Source organism: Alligator mississippiensis, chromosome 4 (assembly GCF_030867095.1).
Source record: "Alligator mississippiensis isolate rAllMis1 chromosome 4, rAllMis1, whole genome shotgun sequence".
Classification (NCBI taxonomy): Eukaryota; Metazoa; Chordata; order Crocodylia; family Alligatoridae; genus Alligator; species Alligator mississippiensis.
The window spans coordinates 156,767,573-156,783,594 of record NC_081827.1 but is presented as its reverse complement, the minus strand read 5'-3'; the positions used below and the strand labels follow the sequence as shown (position 1 = coordinate 156,783,594).

Sequence of the window (16,022 nt, the reverse complement as noted above, 5' to 3'; positions counted from 1 at the left end):
TATATTTTTGTTAAGAATCAGTTTGACCAGAGTGGTTGAAAATGGGTGGTTTGGAGGCAGCACAGCAGAGTGCCCCAGAGCCTGCTGAAATGGTTAACCCTGTGAGGGTCAGGGGCTGGGAGAGGGATAGGCCGAGGCCAGAAAGCCAGACCAAAACTAGTGGGCGAGGGCTAAAGACTACAACCAGAGAAATGTGGGCTAAAGCTGAGGGGTCTGAAGCCTAGACAGACTGGACAGAGCCCGAGCAGCAGAAACTGGTGAGCCAGAAGATTATGAACAAGTACCGAATAACACATGCAAGGCATAAGTATTGCTGGGGTCATGGCTGGAGGGCACAATTAGTTTCCCCAATCAGTGATTGGTGCCCCAGAGCACAGGCAAACAGTGAGGTGGGTACATGGAGAAACTGGAGAGGAAAAGGTTAGCATGGCCACAGCAGTCAGTGGACTTGAGTCAGGCAGGGGAAGAAGACTTCACCTTTACTTCACTATTTGAATAGCTGTGAGATTGGACCTTGCCTCTTTGGCATTGCCAGCAAAGCCTTGTTCAGGTACATAACAAAAGTGACTGAGCTTTGAGCAGTCCTTACCTCTGAGGGTTTCAACACAGCTTTCCAGCTGCTTGTTGTTCATGACGGGAATGTGGGCAACCTTTGTAAAGGCACATGTGGGGGATGCAGCACCTTTTTGATGACCCTGGTGTTTTTTGAGTTTGTGGAGCCTTTTATCATGACATATAAAGCTGTCCATGACCATCCAAGCTTTCTTGCTAGTGCAGTCCAGGAACTTGTTTCTGTAGTAACTAGAAAAGAAAAGATGTTACCAGACAAGACAGCAGTGCCCTTGAGTCTCATTTCCACCTTACTCCATAAAAGATGTCCAACAAAGGAGGGAAAAATAGAGCAGGTATCCTTTTTCTGTTTCCAGAAAGGCTGACAGGTGGACAGAGCTGTATGGGGCACAGATATGCCTATGACACTAGAAATGACCCTCTCTCCAGATTTTGAGGGAACTTTTACCCACTCACCTGACAATCTCAAGCATGGTCCTCCTGGACAAAGCTGACTTTTCCATCAGCTTTGACAGGACTTCAAACATCAAGATTCCTGTGGCATCAACTAAATTGAAGCTGTCCAGACTGCCTTTCTCAGGAGCTGTGTGGGAGAAGCATATGGGTCAGAGCATTCAGTCTACCGAGCCAGCTCCCACCTTTGATCCCAGGCAGTAAGGATCTAAGCCAGCTCTAATATCACCAGTGACCTCCAGAATGGTTTTGTCTGAGCAGAGTGTGGTGCAGGGGCATATTTCCCCAGCTGGAAGCACTGCTGTGAATGCTAGCTGTGTTTTTAGAAAAGGATACTTCTCACTGAGCTTTCCCATCTCCCAAGGAAGCATTGTCTTTCATTATTTCCGCATCCTGCCTTGGAATTGGCAGGATTTGGCCCCTGGTATTTTGTATACTGAGCCCAGCCCTAATTAATCACATGCATCCTGATGATCTCAATTTTGGTCATACTGCCTCTTCATTGTGCTTCCTCCTACTCAACCTAGCAGTCATAGGAGTGGTATTAGGGCCTCCTCTTTTCTCTGTGCCTTTGGGTTCATAGGCAGGAGTGTAGCAGCTTCCTCCTCCCCTGAGCTGGACTGATGAAGACTTGGAAAATCTGTATAGCTGTTCCTACCCAGGGGAGTTGTCCATGTGCACATTTTTCAGGGAACCCCAGACACTGATGTTCTGTTAATTTCAAATTGTTCCATGATTTCTTGTCCTGAGCTAGCATAGGCAGGAAGCTGATGGCCAGTTTCATTAACTTTGCAGGGTCTGTCTCGCTCACCTACAGCCTGGATGAAACGCTTGGTGTCACTAATAATGGTCAGGAAGTCCAAGAAGTTCACCTTCCCATCCCCTGCAATGTAAACAATATATCCTATTAACAGCACGCCTTTCAGCCTGGGAATGGGGAAAACTGATCCTTTCACTGACACTGGAGAGGGGTTTGTTCATAAGATCTATGCTAAGCATAAGTGCACAATTTCCCCCAATCCGTTGGTTACAGACATGTGTGGCCAACATAGTTCTCAAGTCAAATCCCCTGTTTGCACTGCTCAGAGGAGTTCATTATTAGTGCCAGCACTAGTGTGTAGCCAGCCTGCCTCTGACCTCAGTGTCCTCAGGGCTTGAAGGTTGGGGTGTGGAAGAAAGAATCACAGAAAGGGGCAGGGGGAGGGGGGCTAATTACAAGGGAATAAATCCCTAATGAATCCCAGTTTGAAATTTTGATCAACCCAAGAACATTGCATTTGGTGCTGAATTGTGGCTTCAAGCCACTTGCTGTATTGACAAAGATGAGGAGGAGCCCATCTGTATGAGTGAGAAAGAGTTATTACACTTTAGTGGCCTAGAGAGTTTTCAGAGGGACTTATCTCTGTGATGTGGACCTCCTTGATAAAGTGCTTTGAGATCTACTGATAATAAGTGTTATATCAGAACTAGAAGTTGTCACTGTTATGGCTGGCTGAGAGAGGATCCCTTTAACATGAGCAGGAAGACTGTCTTTGCAAGGGAGGGGACTGTGGTCTCCTTAACTAAGCTCCTGCCTCTGGCAGACATGAGATCTCACTTTTGATATAGCAGTGTTAATACAGTTTCTCTCTCCTTGCTCTGAACTGTCATATTCTGTCACAAGGTGCACAAAGATAGATGATCTTAGTGTTAAGGCACTAATCAGGGACTCTGATTTCAGCTTTATTTCAGAATTGATTTAAAGCTTTTTGGCATGTCACTTGATTTCTCTTTCCCAGTTAAAAATAATCATTCCTTCCACTACTCTGTCTTGCCTATTTAGATTATCAGCTCCAGAGGACTCTCTCCTGGTATGTATAGGTATGAGCCCTGCACTCCAGTATTGAACCCTTGTGAATGAGATCTCTAGGCACTTCTGCAGTATGACAGATGATACTGATTTTTAGCCTAGCCTGGGTGTATCTACACAAGATACTTTACAGCGCAGTAAACTAATCTATTGCACAGTAAAGCATCACTAGCTAACTGCATAGGAGCTAAACTGCGCAGTAGATTAGTCCAGGGGTTGTCAACCAGGGGTACATGTGGGTGGGCAGGGACAGAGCGTCACCACCCACCACCTCATGCCACCACCTTCCAGGAGTAGGGCTGGGGGAGTGGTGGGATGAGGGCTGCAGCGTCCCTCTATGGACTGTACAAGTGCCACCTGGTTGGCCAGACACGTTGGGGAGGGAGGGGTGGGGGGCCGCGCAGGGAAGCTCGCACCATCGCCACCACCCCACGCTGCTGCTGCTCTGCATCTGGCTATGCACCACCCACCCATCTCCATGTTCAACTGCGCACCACCTCCCCACCTCCGCTCCGTGTCTAGCTGCTGGGGGTACACTTATTAAAAAAAGGTTGAAAACTCTGGGATTAGTCTAATGTGCAGTTTTCTACTACCTGTGAAAACAGGTTGTATATTTACCACACAGTACCTAATGCACAGTTATTGCTCCCAGTCAGCTCAGGTAGCAGGGGGTGGGAGAACAATACCCTCCCCCCAGCAGCTGCCAGGGTGGGCTCCATTTGTGGAGCCTGGCTGGGACAATGTTCCCCGACCCTGGCTCCACGATCAGAGCTGGGACTGGGACATTGCTCCCTGCCCCCAGCAGTTGCGTGCTGTTGGGATGGGCTCCAATCTCAAGAGCCCAGCTGGGACAATGTTCCCCTGCCCCAAACCAGGGGTGGGAGCTGCCTGCTGCCAGGGTGGGAGGACATTGTCCTGGCTGGGCTATGTAACTGGAGCCCACCACAGCAGCAGGCAGCTACCGGTGGCAGGCAGCAATCTCAGCCCTGGCTGCCATTGTGGAGCTTGGGCCAGGAAATGCCTGCTGCCAGGCTCTCTGATTGGAGCCCACCTCAGAAGCAGGCAACTGCAGTGGGCAGGAAGGAATCTCCCAGCCCTGGCTAACATTGTGGAGCTAGGGCTGAGAGCTGCCTGCCTGAGGAGAATGCCCTGTCCAGCCCAGAGCTGGCTGGGACCTGACCCAGAATGGGACAGTTCCCAAGCTGCACGGGAAAGTCCCGCTAGGCACAGGGCTTGTCCCCATATGCACAGAGTGGGAGAGCTCTGCAGCAGCAGCTGTCTCCTGGCCCTGTGCACATCAGGACCCCTCCTGATGTGTATGGCGGCCAGGAGACAGCTGCTGCTGCAGCCAGCAGAGCATTCCTGGCTTCCTGCGCAGGGGGACTGTCCCCACGCTCCCTGCCAACCCCCAGACTAGCAGTCAGGGGGAGTCTGGAACTCCCTCTGGCTGCTGCAGATCTGCAAATCTGCTCCCAGGAAGGAGCACATGTACATATGCTCCCTCGTAGGTTTACTGCACAGTATTTTTACTGTGCAGTAAGTCTAGTTGAGTTAATAGCACGTGTAGATGCACCCACTGTGTATATGCTGGTAGATTGAGACAACAATTTTTCCACTGTGGAACAAGTGAATATCATGTACACTTACTGTCCACATCAGCATATGCCAGCTCATCATAGGCTTCTTGTTCAGTTAAATTAAGCCCAAGCTTCTTTGTAGTCATCTCCAACTCATGTAGGTCAATGGTGCCATCTGAGTCCTTTGTGAAGAAATTGTAGGCATCGTAGAATGCTGTAGGCAGACAGTTAAAGCACCACAAGATCAACAGATAAGGCTAAAGGGCTTCATGGCCTATGCTCTTTTTCGAAGCAGTTGACCCTAACAACTAGAAGTGGCCTGGAATGACTATTAACTACTGTTAACTACTGTTAATAGTAGTTCCAGGCCACTTCTAGCTGCTAGGGTCATTCACTTTCAAGTTAGAATTATGAATCTGAGGAAGGAAAGTGCAACCCTAAGTTTAAGACTCAGGGATCAGGTGGTCTTGGTTCAATTCTGGTTGTACCACAGGTGTCCTGTGTAACCCCAGGAAAGTCCCTTATTCCCTCTGTGACTCAGGTCCTATTTGTAAATGGGGATAATGATATTTTCTTTCTCTTTCTGGTTTCTGTGAATTGTAAGATCCTTGGAGTAGGGATGATCTTTCACTTCTTGCATGAACAAGCATGTTGAGACCATGAAGTACTGCCATGATAGAAAATGTCATAGTTATCTCACAGGCTAAAAAACAAACCTTACACAGGAGGTGATAACTAGGTAAAATTACCTTCTAGTTGGTTCCTGGTCATATTCTTTGCTGCTTTGCACTTACTCCTGTCTAGGAGGATGGCTGATAATTCTCTGCCATGTGACAGTAAAAAAGGAAGATGGACAATTAAAAGCTACAAACTGACATTGGCCCACGGATACACAGCTCCCACTGATGGATCAAGAATTTAGGGGAGGATAAAAAGCAGAATGCAAACTCTTGTCTCAGTTGTGCTGATATGGTCTAAGAACAAGATTACATGTAACAATTAGACCATGTTAAGGACACTTAAAACTTGAAGATAGTGCACTAAGGCTTGTTAACAAGTGCTAAGTGGCTGTGTGTCTTAAAGTTACACCAGTTCTGGCAAAGATTATCTTTGAGCTGTGTTACCTAGCTTCTGGATTTTCACCTGAGAGAAAACTGCCAATCTGCAGAGTCCTCCAGTATCCCAAGAGGCATTACTCCCAGGTGGACTAGATATCATCCAGGACTCTATGGGATTGACAGCTGGAAGCCGCAGGTGAGTGGAGAGGGAGGGTGAAGGGGTTGGGGGTGGGGCAGGAGTAGAAAGGGGAAGAGGAAGGGGAACAGGGGGAGGGGAGTTGCTGCTGGGCTGTGACCCCTTTTGGCCCTAGATCGCAACCTGACCACCTTAATTCCCTATTCTGCCACCCATATTCCTGCTCTGCTGCCCCAATCACCCCTACCATCCTCCAGTTTGACCTTCCACCCCTGGATTGCCACCCTGCTGCCCTGATCAGCCTGAGTGTGCCAGAGGCATTGGTGGGGAGGAAGGGTCCCCTTCCCTGCCTGCTCCCAGATTTTCTGCAGACTGCGTTGCTCCTCCACACCCAGATCCAGTCCTAGTGGATCCTGCAGCTGAAGTGGGGCAGGAGAGGTGAGGAGCTGCTGGATAGCTGCAGAGCTCTGGGGGCTGGATCCAGGTACACAGGGGAGGTGTGGGCAGCAAGGAGCAGGCAGGGAGGGGAAACCCAAGCTGCAACCACCACTACTGCCATCTTTGGGTTGATTGTGGTGGCAGAGTGGCAATCCAGGGATGGAGGAGCTGATCAGGGGGGCGATCCAGGGGCAGAGGAAGTGATCGAAGTGGTGTGGAGGGCCTTTCTCCTTCTTCCCAGCCTATACTGCAGCTAGAGAGCCAGTGAGTGTGGCTAGCATGGAGCAGACTTGCAGTCCCTACCCATGCCCCTGCTCACCAGCCCTTTTGCAGGCAAAACTGAGCAGTACATGCTACACATATTAACCCTTAGGCTAGGGACAGAAATTGCACATAAACCAGTGTAAGTGACCGGAAACCTGTTCAAAACTGTAACACAACAGAAGTTCAGTACACATAAACTGCTTTCAAAATGGCCCAAACTGGTTTAAGATGAGCCTGGATGGATGTAGTATCAGACTTAACTGATTTAAATTAAATCAGTTTATTGAACTTTTGCCCCAAATCCCCTCCAGATTCAAGTTAACTCACTGTCCCCAAGCATCCCAAGATGCTTTGCATCTCCCCTGTAAATTCCCCCCACAGGGTGGGTGGCCTAGCTTTGTCCCAAGCTGTCTGCTCCAGTGGAGCAGGGATGTGTGCTTTAGGATGCCCCCAGCTGGGCCACTGCAGGCATGTGGCTGCATTTCCAAAATCAAAAGTGAATGTCTGACTCCATACTCACCCACGTATCTTTTTTGGCAGGGGTTTCAGCATCATTTTCTTTGGCATGGATTTCAACGTCATATCTGTTTTGGGGGTCTGGTCAAAGTTTGGCCCAGGTTTCTCTGGCATGAAAGACAAATGTGCAGTGGGTTAAAAATGATCTGTTGGTAAGTAAATATATACAAACAAGCAAGTAAGCATCTGTTTTTTGGGAAGATGGTATACGCTAGGAAGGTGAGGTCTTTTCTGCTGCCAGATGCCAGGTCTCCATTAGGAGGTTCTGTTGTTGTAGCTGGCCTTGTGTACCACTATGGTGGAGGCAGCCCAGTAACACAGACAGCCTCAGATAGTCCCCCTGTTCTTTTCTGGCTGCCTCACCTCCTGGATTGATACCTTCATTTGACTTGCAACTAGGAGCACAAGGATCCTCCAGGACCAGCAACTCTCAGGGTGCTCCTGGTGCTCCAGAGCTGTGACCAGATCCAGCTCTTACTGACCCTCATGATAAGAAGTCCAGCCTGCCATGATGTAGCCAAAGTAATGGCCTGGGCACTGCCCCAGCTGGCTTGAGTATGGTCCTAGCCCAGGGCAGGGCAATTATTTGGGCTGGAGAGCCACTTAGGGTGTTTTGGTGAGCTGTTGCAAGGGGAGGGTGCTGACCTGACCCAGTTCAGCAAGGAGATGGTGCTGATCCAATGCAGAGGGAAAGGCGGGGGGAGAGACAATTGATCCTATCCAGCCTGGGCTTGTCAGCCTCGTGACCATTTCTGGGACTGCCAGACAGAACAGGCAGGTGGGTGAGGGGTCACCATAGAAACTGGCTTGGGACCCATGCAGGTAGGGTGCATTCAGCTGGGCAGATGGGATGGGGCTGCAGGCAGGCAGGGAGTAGCATCTGTGTGCGGGATGGGTGGGTGAAGCTGGAGCCGGGATCACAGGGCAAAGACAATGCAGGGCCTTTGATAGATACAACCATCAGAAGGATTAAGGGCTCTTGAATACAGAAGGGATAATCCCACACACCCACCTGGTCTACTACCTAAGCAACCATCTAGGAGGCCATGTGACTCAGGTCTGCCCTGCAGACATGGTAATGATTATGTGCCACACCCCTGGGCTTCCAGGTCTGGATGGACCACCCACCCATGGTACCACGGAGGTCTTTACCCAGACAGAGACTATGGTCCCAGTCTCCACACAGACAGAATCCTTGACTCCAGGCTGCAAGGTCTGCCTGGCATATCTGCTGGGGACTGAGAGCTGGGGCACTGGCACCCCCACTTGTGGGATATGCTTGCTGGTGGAGACTGGAGGGCCGGGAGCTTCAGGGGGAGGTGAACAGGGTACAAGTTATCAGGGAACACAAGGCAGAAATCAACGTGTATTGCCAGGCCCTGCACCCAGAGAAGGACACTGTGGAAACCAGGCAGAAGAACGGGCTTGCGCAAGATGACCCAACCAACAGTGGGTGTAAGTTGGTCACTTCAGGCCCGAAGCCATGAGGCGCATCAGTTGCTCCATCAATAGCCCTGCACAATTGCTATGAAGCCGTCACAACATGGATGGATGGGGCATCTGTGTCTTCTGCACTGCAAACAGGATGGGAGCAGCTGCCCCCACTAAGGAAGCAACTAAGGGTGATTGTCATGGGAGACTCCCTCCTGCGGGGCACAGAAGGAGCCATTTGTCATCCAGACCCTCTTGCTTGAGAGGTCTGCTGCCTTTCAGGAGCCAGGATCCAAGATGTTACGGAAAGGATCCCTAAGCTGGTCCATCATATGGACCACTACCACATGTTCTTTGTCGATGTGGGCACCAACAATATGGGAAGAAACAGCTCTGGGGGAATCACGGGTGACTACAGGACCATGGGGGCAAGCTCAAGGAACTAGGAGCACAAGTGGTCTTCTCAATCATTCCACTCAGGGGCTGAGGCCAATGAAGGGAGGAGTGCATTGAAGAGGTCAACCAAAGACTTTGCAGATGGTGTCACTGCATAGGCTTTGGATTCCTTGACCCTGACATGCAGAGCAATGGTATTCAAGAGATGGTATTCACCTCACAGGCAGAGGGAGGAAGCTCTTTTCTACTGTAGCAGAAAGCCCCCTTTTCCTCTTGCCTGCATTTGCTCTCCCCTCTTTGGATATGTTTCTCTTTTTCTACCTTTTCTTCCTTCCTCTCTCTTTCACTTTAAGATAAGGAATTGTGTTTTAAAATTTGTATGTGTGCATTTTGTATCTCCCCTTGTAGTTTGGTATTTTTATCTATTTGTGTGCCATGGCATTTGTAGCTTATATTTTATAGTCCTCACCTTTCAACTTTCAACTGAATATGTTTAGTTTCATAAGTAAATTATACATTGTAACAATGTTAACAAAGGCAGGAATCAAACTGCCCTTCCCTGTATCAGGCTGGCCTCTGAAAGAGTGAGTGAATCAGTGATTGAATGTGTAACATAGTAGCAGGCAGCAATTATCACCTGGAAGCTGCAGATCAACCAAGGGAAGAACTCAATAGAAGACAATGTAACAACGGGGAAATCTCTAAATGTCACTGATCAAGGACTAGAAGCCCTGGTCTGAGTTAATCAACGCCAGAGACCAACTTTTGGGCTGAATATCTCCAGATCGACCACTTGCAGAGCCCTATTCTAAATTCATCAACGGACTCCCAAACCTGCACGTACATGCGGACGACCCCTGGGGCTGACAGATGTTGTCCAGTAGCCACCAAGGGGGGGGGGGGGAAGTCCCACGAGGGTCAATGACCCTTGGATTGGGCAAACCTGAAAACTAGGGAGTCACCAAAGTCTGCCAGGGACAGATAAAAGGCAGTGAAAAGTGACCCTCAGTGGCGCCCTCCTGATCTCCATCTCAACCAGACCTGTCCAGCCAGAAGGACCAGCTGGCGATCCCCTTCTGGAAGATAACACCACGCTGAAAGAAGCCTCAACAACAGACTCCAGCGCTTGTAGGATAGGTATACCTGACTCTGTAGCCTGCTACTATGTGTGTGTATGTGTGTGGGGACCAGCCCCAAGGTTTATGATTACAGTGTTTCAATCTGCCTAATAAACTAGAATTTTAAGGATCCCGAGTTGGACATTTGTAGCCAACACTACGAGAATTGCTGACTTGCTTAGGAGGGCTTTAAACTGGGCATGTCTGAGGGAGACCGGAGAGGTTCCACTGTTACACATGAATCCACTGCTGTACATGAATCCTCTTCTCATAATGACTTGTGAGAGGGCATCAACGTATTGGACACCCACGTGAGCACCAACACCCTAAGATACACACATAGTGCCAGAAAAACTGAGGCAAACAGCGGGGAACTTAGGTGCCATTATGGGAATGCCAGAAGCATGGGCAACAAACAGGAGGAACTGGCTCTCTTCCTGGCAGATGAGGAATTTGACATCATTGGGCTGATGGAGACCTGGTGGGATGAGATATATGATTGGGCAGTGGATATCGAGGACAATAGGCTTTACAGGAAGGATTCAGTTAGGAAGAAGGGAGGAGGAGTGGCCCTCTACATGAAGAGCATTACCTCTCCCTGCAGGTCAGGTTTGATAGTGGGGAGAGGTCCTTCGAAACCCTCTGGGTCAAGATACAAGGGTGTTCAGGAGAGGAAGACCTGATGGTGGGAGAATACTACAGACCTCATTCCCAAGAACAGGAGAATGATCAGGCATTTTCCAGGTAGCCAGAACTAAAGACCTGATTGTCATGGGTAACTTCAACTACCCTGACATCTGTGGGGAGAACCATTTGGCTGGCTCCAGCAAGTCAGCCAATTTCTTGGCAGCTATCAGTGACCTGTTCCTGTCACAGGTTGTCGAAGGACTGACTAGGGGTAAAGCCACTCTGGACTTAGTACTTACCAAAGGAGAGGACATGGGAGGGGACCTGAGGATTGGAGGCACTCTGGGTGACACTGATCATGATCTGATTAGGCTCAACATCCATCAGAAGGCCAGGATCCCAATTAGTAGAACAGAAGTCCTAGATTTCAGAAGGGCAGAGTCTGACAAACTCAGGAGGTTAGGCCCCCTGCGACCAGTGACTGGATGATTTGGGAGTTCAGGAGAGATGGTGGCTCTTCAAGGGAGCAATTCTCACTGCCCAAAAAGAGGTCATTCCCACATGATCAAGGAGTGGGAAAGAAGCCAAGAGACCTGCTTGGCTCAACAGCAACATTAGAGAACTTTTGAAAAAGGTTCAGCAACCAGAGAAGAGTTCACTTATATTTATCAGTGTCTGCAGGTATGAGATACAGAAAGCCAAGCCAGGCATAGAGATCAAACTGGCATCTGAAATAAAGGACATCAAAAAGTCCTTCTACAGGTACATGGGGACCAAGAAAAAAATTGAGTTCCACTGTGGGACTCCTACTGAATATGGAGGGACAGCTCACAGCTGACCCCCATGAAAAGGCAGAATTCCTAAATGAATACTTTACATTGGAATTCCAGAAGGCTAATAGGAGCTGTGCACCCATTCAGGGGCCTAGAGAACATGGAGAAGCCTACAGACAACATCAAATCAGTCCTGAACAGGTGAGGGTCCTCTTAGAACAATTGGATGTTTTCAAGTCTAGTGGGCCAGATGACCTACATCCAAGAGTCCTGAAAGAACTGGCTGAACTCATAGCAGGGCCTTTGGTGAAGATATTCGAAAAGTCATGGAACTCAGGGTGGTCCTGGATGACTGGAAGAGGGCCAATGTGGTGCCCATCTTTAAGAAAAGGAGGAGGGATGACCCTGCAAACTACAGACTGGTTAGTCTGACTTCGGTCCTTGGAAAAACTTTTGAGAAAATTGCTAAAGAGGCCATCAATCACAAGGTTGTAACTGACAGGGTATTAAGAAACAACCAGCATGGCTTTGTGGAGGGTAGAACATGCCTGAGAAACCTGGTGTACTTTTACAACAAGGTAACTAACCAGCTGGACAAGGGTCATGAGGTAGACATCATTTACTTAGATTTTAGTAAGGCCTTTGATTCTGTCTCCCATGACAATAAAACTGGAGGGTAATGGCCTGGACCAGCCTACAGTGGGTGGATAACTGGCTTAGAGGCCGGTCCTAGAGTTGTAATCGATGGGACGGCCTCATCCTAGAGGACTATCTCCAGTGGTGTTCCACAGGGATCAGTGCTTGGACCCGTGCTTTTTAACATATTTATTAATGACTTGGATGAGGGGGTGAAATGCTTTATGATGAGGGTTGTCAACTGGGGGTATGTGTACCCCTAGGGGTACTTTGAGAGGTCCCAGGGGGTACACGAGTATGGGCAGGGATGAAGCGTTGTCACCCTGTGCTGTTGCCTCATGGGAGCAGGGCCAGGGCAGGGTGAGAGGAGGGCTGCACAGACGCCATGCTGCTGCTGCTCCGCTGCTCACCCCCCCTCTGCTCTGTGTCTGCCTGCTTGCCACCCCCCCAGTCCGGCTCTGCATCTGGCCACTCACCACCTGCCTCTTCCCTCCCCCCCCCCCCCCCGAAGGGGTGCATTTATTAAAAAGTGGGTCACCGGGGGTACACTTATTAAGTTGAAAACCCTTGCTCTGTGATTAAGTTTGTGGACAATACTAAGTGGTGGAGAAATGTGGGCACACCAGAGGATAGGGCAAGGATCCAGGACAACCTAGACAGATTGGTTCTGTGGGCTGATCAGAGTCAGATGAGGTTCAGCAGGGAAAATTGCCAGGTCTTTCATCTGGGTAGGAAGAACCTTCACCTTAACTATTGGATAGGTGGCAGCCCACTGGCTAACACTACATCTGAATGGGCCCTGGGGGTTACAATCGACCAGAAAATGAATATGAATATGAGCCAACAGTGTGATGAAGCCACCAGCAGGGTGAATTGAACTCTGGTGTGCATCAGTCGATGTGTTACCAACAGATGCAAGGAGGTGCTTCTCCTTCTCTACTCAAGTGTTGATGAGGCCACAACTGGAGTACTGTGCCCAGTTTTGGGCACTGCACTTCAAGAAGGATGCGGACAAACTTGAGAGGGTGCAGAGAATGGCCACCCGCATGATTGGGGGCCTGGAGGATGGGCCCTATGAGGAGAGACTGCGGGAGCTGGGCTTGTTCAGGCTGGGTAAGAGGAGGCTGTGAGGAGACTTGATAGCCACCTACAAATATGTCAGGGGGGAACACCAAGATCTGGGGGAGCAACTCTTCAGGAAGGCAGCCCTTGGAAGGATGAGGACCAATGGTTACAAACTAACAGAGGAAAGATTTAGGCTGGACAGAAGGAAGAACTTCTCCATAAGGGTAACTAGAATCTGGAACATACTCCTAGCAGCTGTGGTACAGTCACCATCTTTGGAGGTATTCAAGAGGAGGCTGGATAAGCACCTCATTGAGCTAGTTTGAGCTTTTTAATCTCCTGCCTATGGCAGGGGACCAGACTTGATGATCTTACAGGTCCCTTACAGTCCATTGACTCTATGAAAGGATATCAGTCATTGCATCTCAGGATTCTTTTTCAAATGGATCAAATGCCCTTTAGTCACAGGTGTAGTGTCTGATGTTTTTGAGCAGATGCACTGGCAACAATGTTTGGGCCATAGAAACATATATGCCATACTCTGCACACTACATTGTGATATGCCCAACACTCACTGTTAACTGTAGAATGCCACTGGACCTCCTGCAGCAACTTATTAGTTAAATGTATCCCCTTGTTGGCTAGAATAGAGTCCAGGTCATTGATATCCATCTTTTCCTCTTAATAATCAAGCAAAATTAAATGTACCAATGCTGTGTACGTTACAAAAACTATATAAAATTATATGCATGGTGCTGTATATACCCATTCTGGAGACACCTTTTATCAGCATGGCATGTGGCATTATCTATCTACTTCCAGAGACAACAGTGATGAGGGCCATGTGTCAGATAGTCTATTTCAGGTACATACCTATAACAGATAGGCTAAGGACAAGGTTGAGAAAGAGGGACCATCTTTAGCTGCTATAAATTGGCAATGCCCCATGGAAGCTAATACATTAATGTTGATTTACATTAGATGAAGATCTGGCATCAGCTGACAGACAAACAGACTGAATTTCTTCAACAAGGAGAAATGCAAAGTGCTGCACCTAGGGAGGAAAAATGTCCAGCATACCTAAAGCCTAGGAAATGACCTGCTTGGTGGCATGGAAGCAGAAAGGGATCTTGGAGTCCTAGTGGACTCCAAGATGAACATGAGTCGTCAGTGTGACAAAGTCATCAGAAAAGCTAATGGCACTTTATCGTGCATCAGCAGATGCATGACGAATAGGTCCAAGGAGGTGATACTTCCCCTCTATCGGGTGCTGGTCAGACCGCAGTTGGAGTACTGCGTGCAATTTTGGGCACCGCACTTCAAGAGGGATGTGGAGAACCTGGAGAGGGTCCAGAGAAGGGCCACTCGTATGGTTAAGGGCTTGCAGGCCAAGCCCTATGAGGAGAGACTAGGGCACCTGGACCTCTTCAGCCTCCACAAGAGAAGGTTGAGAGGCAACCTTGTGGCTGCCTATAAGTTCATCATGGGGGCACAGAAGGGAATTGGTGAGGTTTTATTCACCAAGGCACCCTTGGGGGTTACAAGAAATAATGGCCACAAGCTAGCAGAGAGCAGATTTAGATTGGACATTAGGAAGAACTTCACAGTTCGAGTGGCCAAGGTCTGGAACAGGCTCCCAAGGGAGGTGGTGCTCTCCCCTACCCTGGGGGTCTTCAAGAGGAGGTTAGATAAGCATCTAGCTGGGGTCATCTAAACCCAGCACTCTTTCCTGCTTATGCAGGGGGTCAGACTCGACGATCTATTGAGGTCCCTTCCAACCCTAACATCTATGAATCTAATGGGGTCAGGAAGGAATTCATCCCCTAGGTCAGATTGAAAGAGACTGAAGGGGGGTTTGTTTTTCTCTATAGCACAGGACACAGTCCTTTTTTTAGTCTCTTTTGAGCATGTATTAACAAACTACTTCCTTGCCAATGCAATGCCAGGGCATTAGCACTTCCCTCGTCTCCCCTGCAACCTCTGGCATGTTATGGGGTGTTTTTGGTGTTCTTGTGCCTTGTTGCTGTGTGTGAGGGTCATACAATCGTTTTGGGGATTTCTTGGGTATATGACTACCTGTAAATGCATGGTATTGGACTTGATAGCCTAGGAGGCCCTTTCTCATCTTAGGTTCTTATGTTCCCAGTAAAGCTCTTGCTCACCTTTTACTGAGGACCGGGTCTGAGTTGGTCTCACTCCTTGAATGAATTCACTCAAATTCATGTTCCCCTCAGCTAAAATGGAACACATAGCAGTGGCTGGGAAGAACAAGACTATGAAACTAAAGAGCAGAGGGAGACCAGGGAGACACTCACTATCAATAGTCACAAACTTCAGGGCTTCCTGCATCTCCTCACTGGTTAAATAGATCCCCATGTCAGCCAGAATGGAGTCCAGGTTACGGATATTGACTCTGTCTTCTTAAGTAGAAAGGAAATGTTGGGGTTTGACCTCTACACCTTCCCTATTCCCCTAATCAGCACCCCAGAAAGGGAAATGGTAAGGACTGTTTAGACTTTCTGGCATAACACCTTTGATATGTAATTGTTATCTAAAGCCTGCCATTCAAGCAGCAACATCACAAAAGCTGCAAATCCTCCTCTCAAGGATGCTGATGCAAAACACTAATGTCTCGACCAAAGCTAGAACTTATAAACTAGTTTCCTTTTAGGCTTATCTCTGTGATGCACTTACTTTGCCCCCCACTGCTAAATTATTGGAGAACTTCACAATTTTTAGTGTAGTCATCCTCATAATGTTAGGGCAGTGCTATTCTCTCCATTTCACTGACGGGTAAGCAGAGAGAAACCAAGATGTAGGTAGGCACCTAAATGCCTACAATGTAATTTTGAGGACTTCCTAAAGTAGTTGAAAAGTGGAGCTGCTGCCCACAGAAGGAGTGACTTAAAGTTATATGACCACAGTCCATATAGAAGTATCTAAAATCAGTGGCATGGTTTTTAAAAACTCTGAACAAACAGCAGCTCCTGATGAACTTAAGGGGAGTTTCTGAGTGCTGAGCACTTTGGAAAATCAGTCCGTTTCACTGGGGTGCTTAAATGAAGTGTGTGGGGGGTGTACACCAGGGAAGAAGAACTATTTAACCTAAAAAACA

The 16,022-nt window shown here is 48.6% G+C and overlaps 1 protein-coding gene and 1 long non-coding RNA gene across 3 annotated transcripts in view; one reads left to right on the top strand and one right to left on the bottom strand.

Moving 5' to 3' along the window:
- The window catches only part of EFCAB3 (EF-hand calcium binding domain 3), a 48,318-nt gene that overhangs the window by 10,394 nt on the left and 21,902 nt on the right, over positions 1-16,022 (bottom strand). For both annotated transcript variants that reach the window (XM_059726834.1, XM_059726835.1), the window contains 6 exons: positions 6,866-6,968; positions 5,199-5,272; positions 4,520-4,663; positions 1,835-1,906; positions 1,027-1,153; positions 590-801 (listed from right to left, as the gene is read on the bottom strand). In XM_059726834.1, coding sequence (XP_059582817.1) covers positions 590-801; positions 1,027-1,153; positions 1,835-1,906; positions 4,520-4,663; positions 5,199-5,272; positions 6,866-6,968 — 732 coding nt within the window. The remainder of the gene's footprint in view (positions 1-589; positions 802-1,026; positions 1,154-1,834; positions 1,907-4,519; positions 4,664-5,198; positions 5,273-6,865; positions 6,969-16,022) is intronic.
- On the top strand, positions 6,945-9,936 carry LOC132250295 (uncharacterized). Its single transcript, XR_009461972.1, has 2 exons — positions 6,945-7,013; positions 8,238-9,936. It is a non-coding gene; the product is annotated as an uncharacterized LOC132250295 (long non-coding RNA).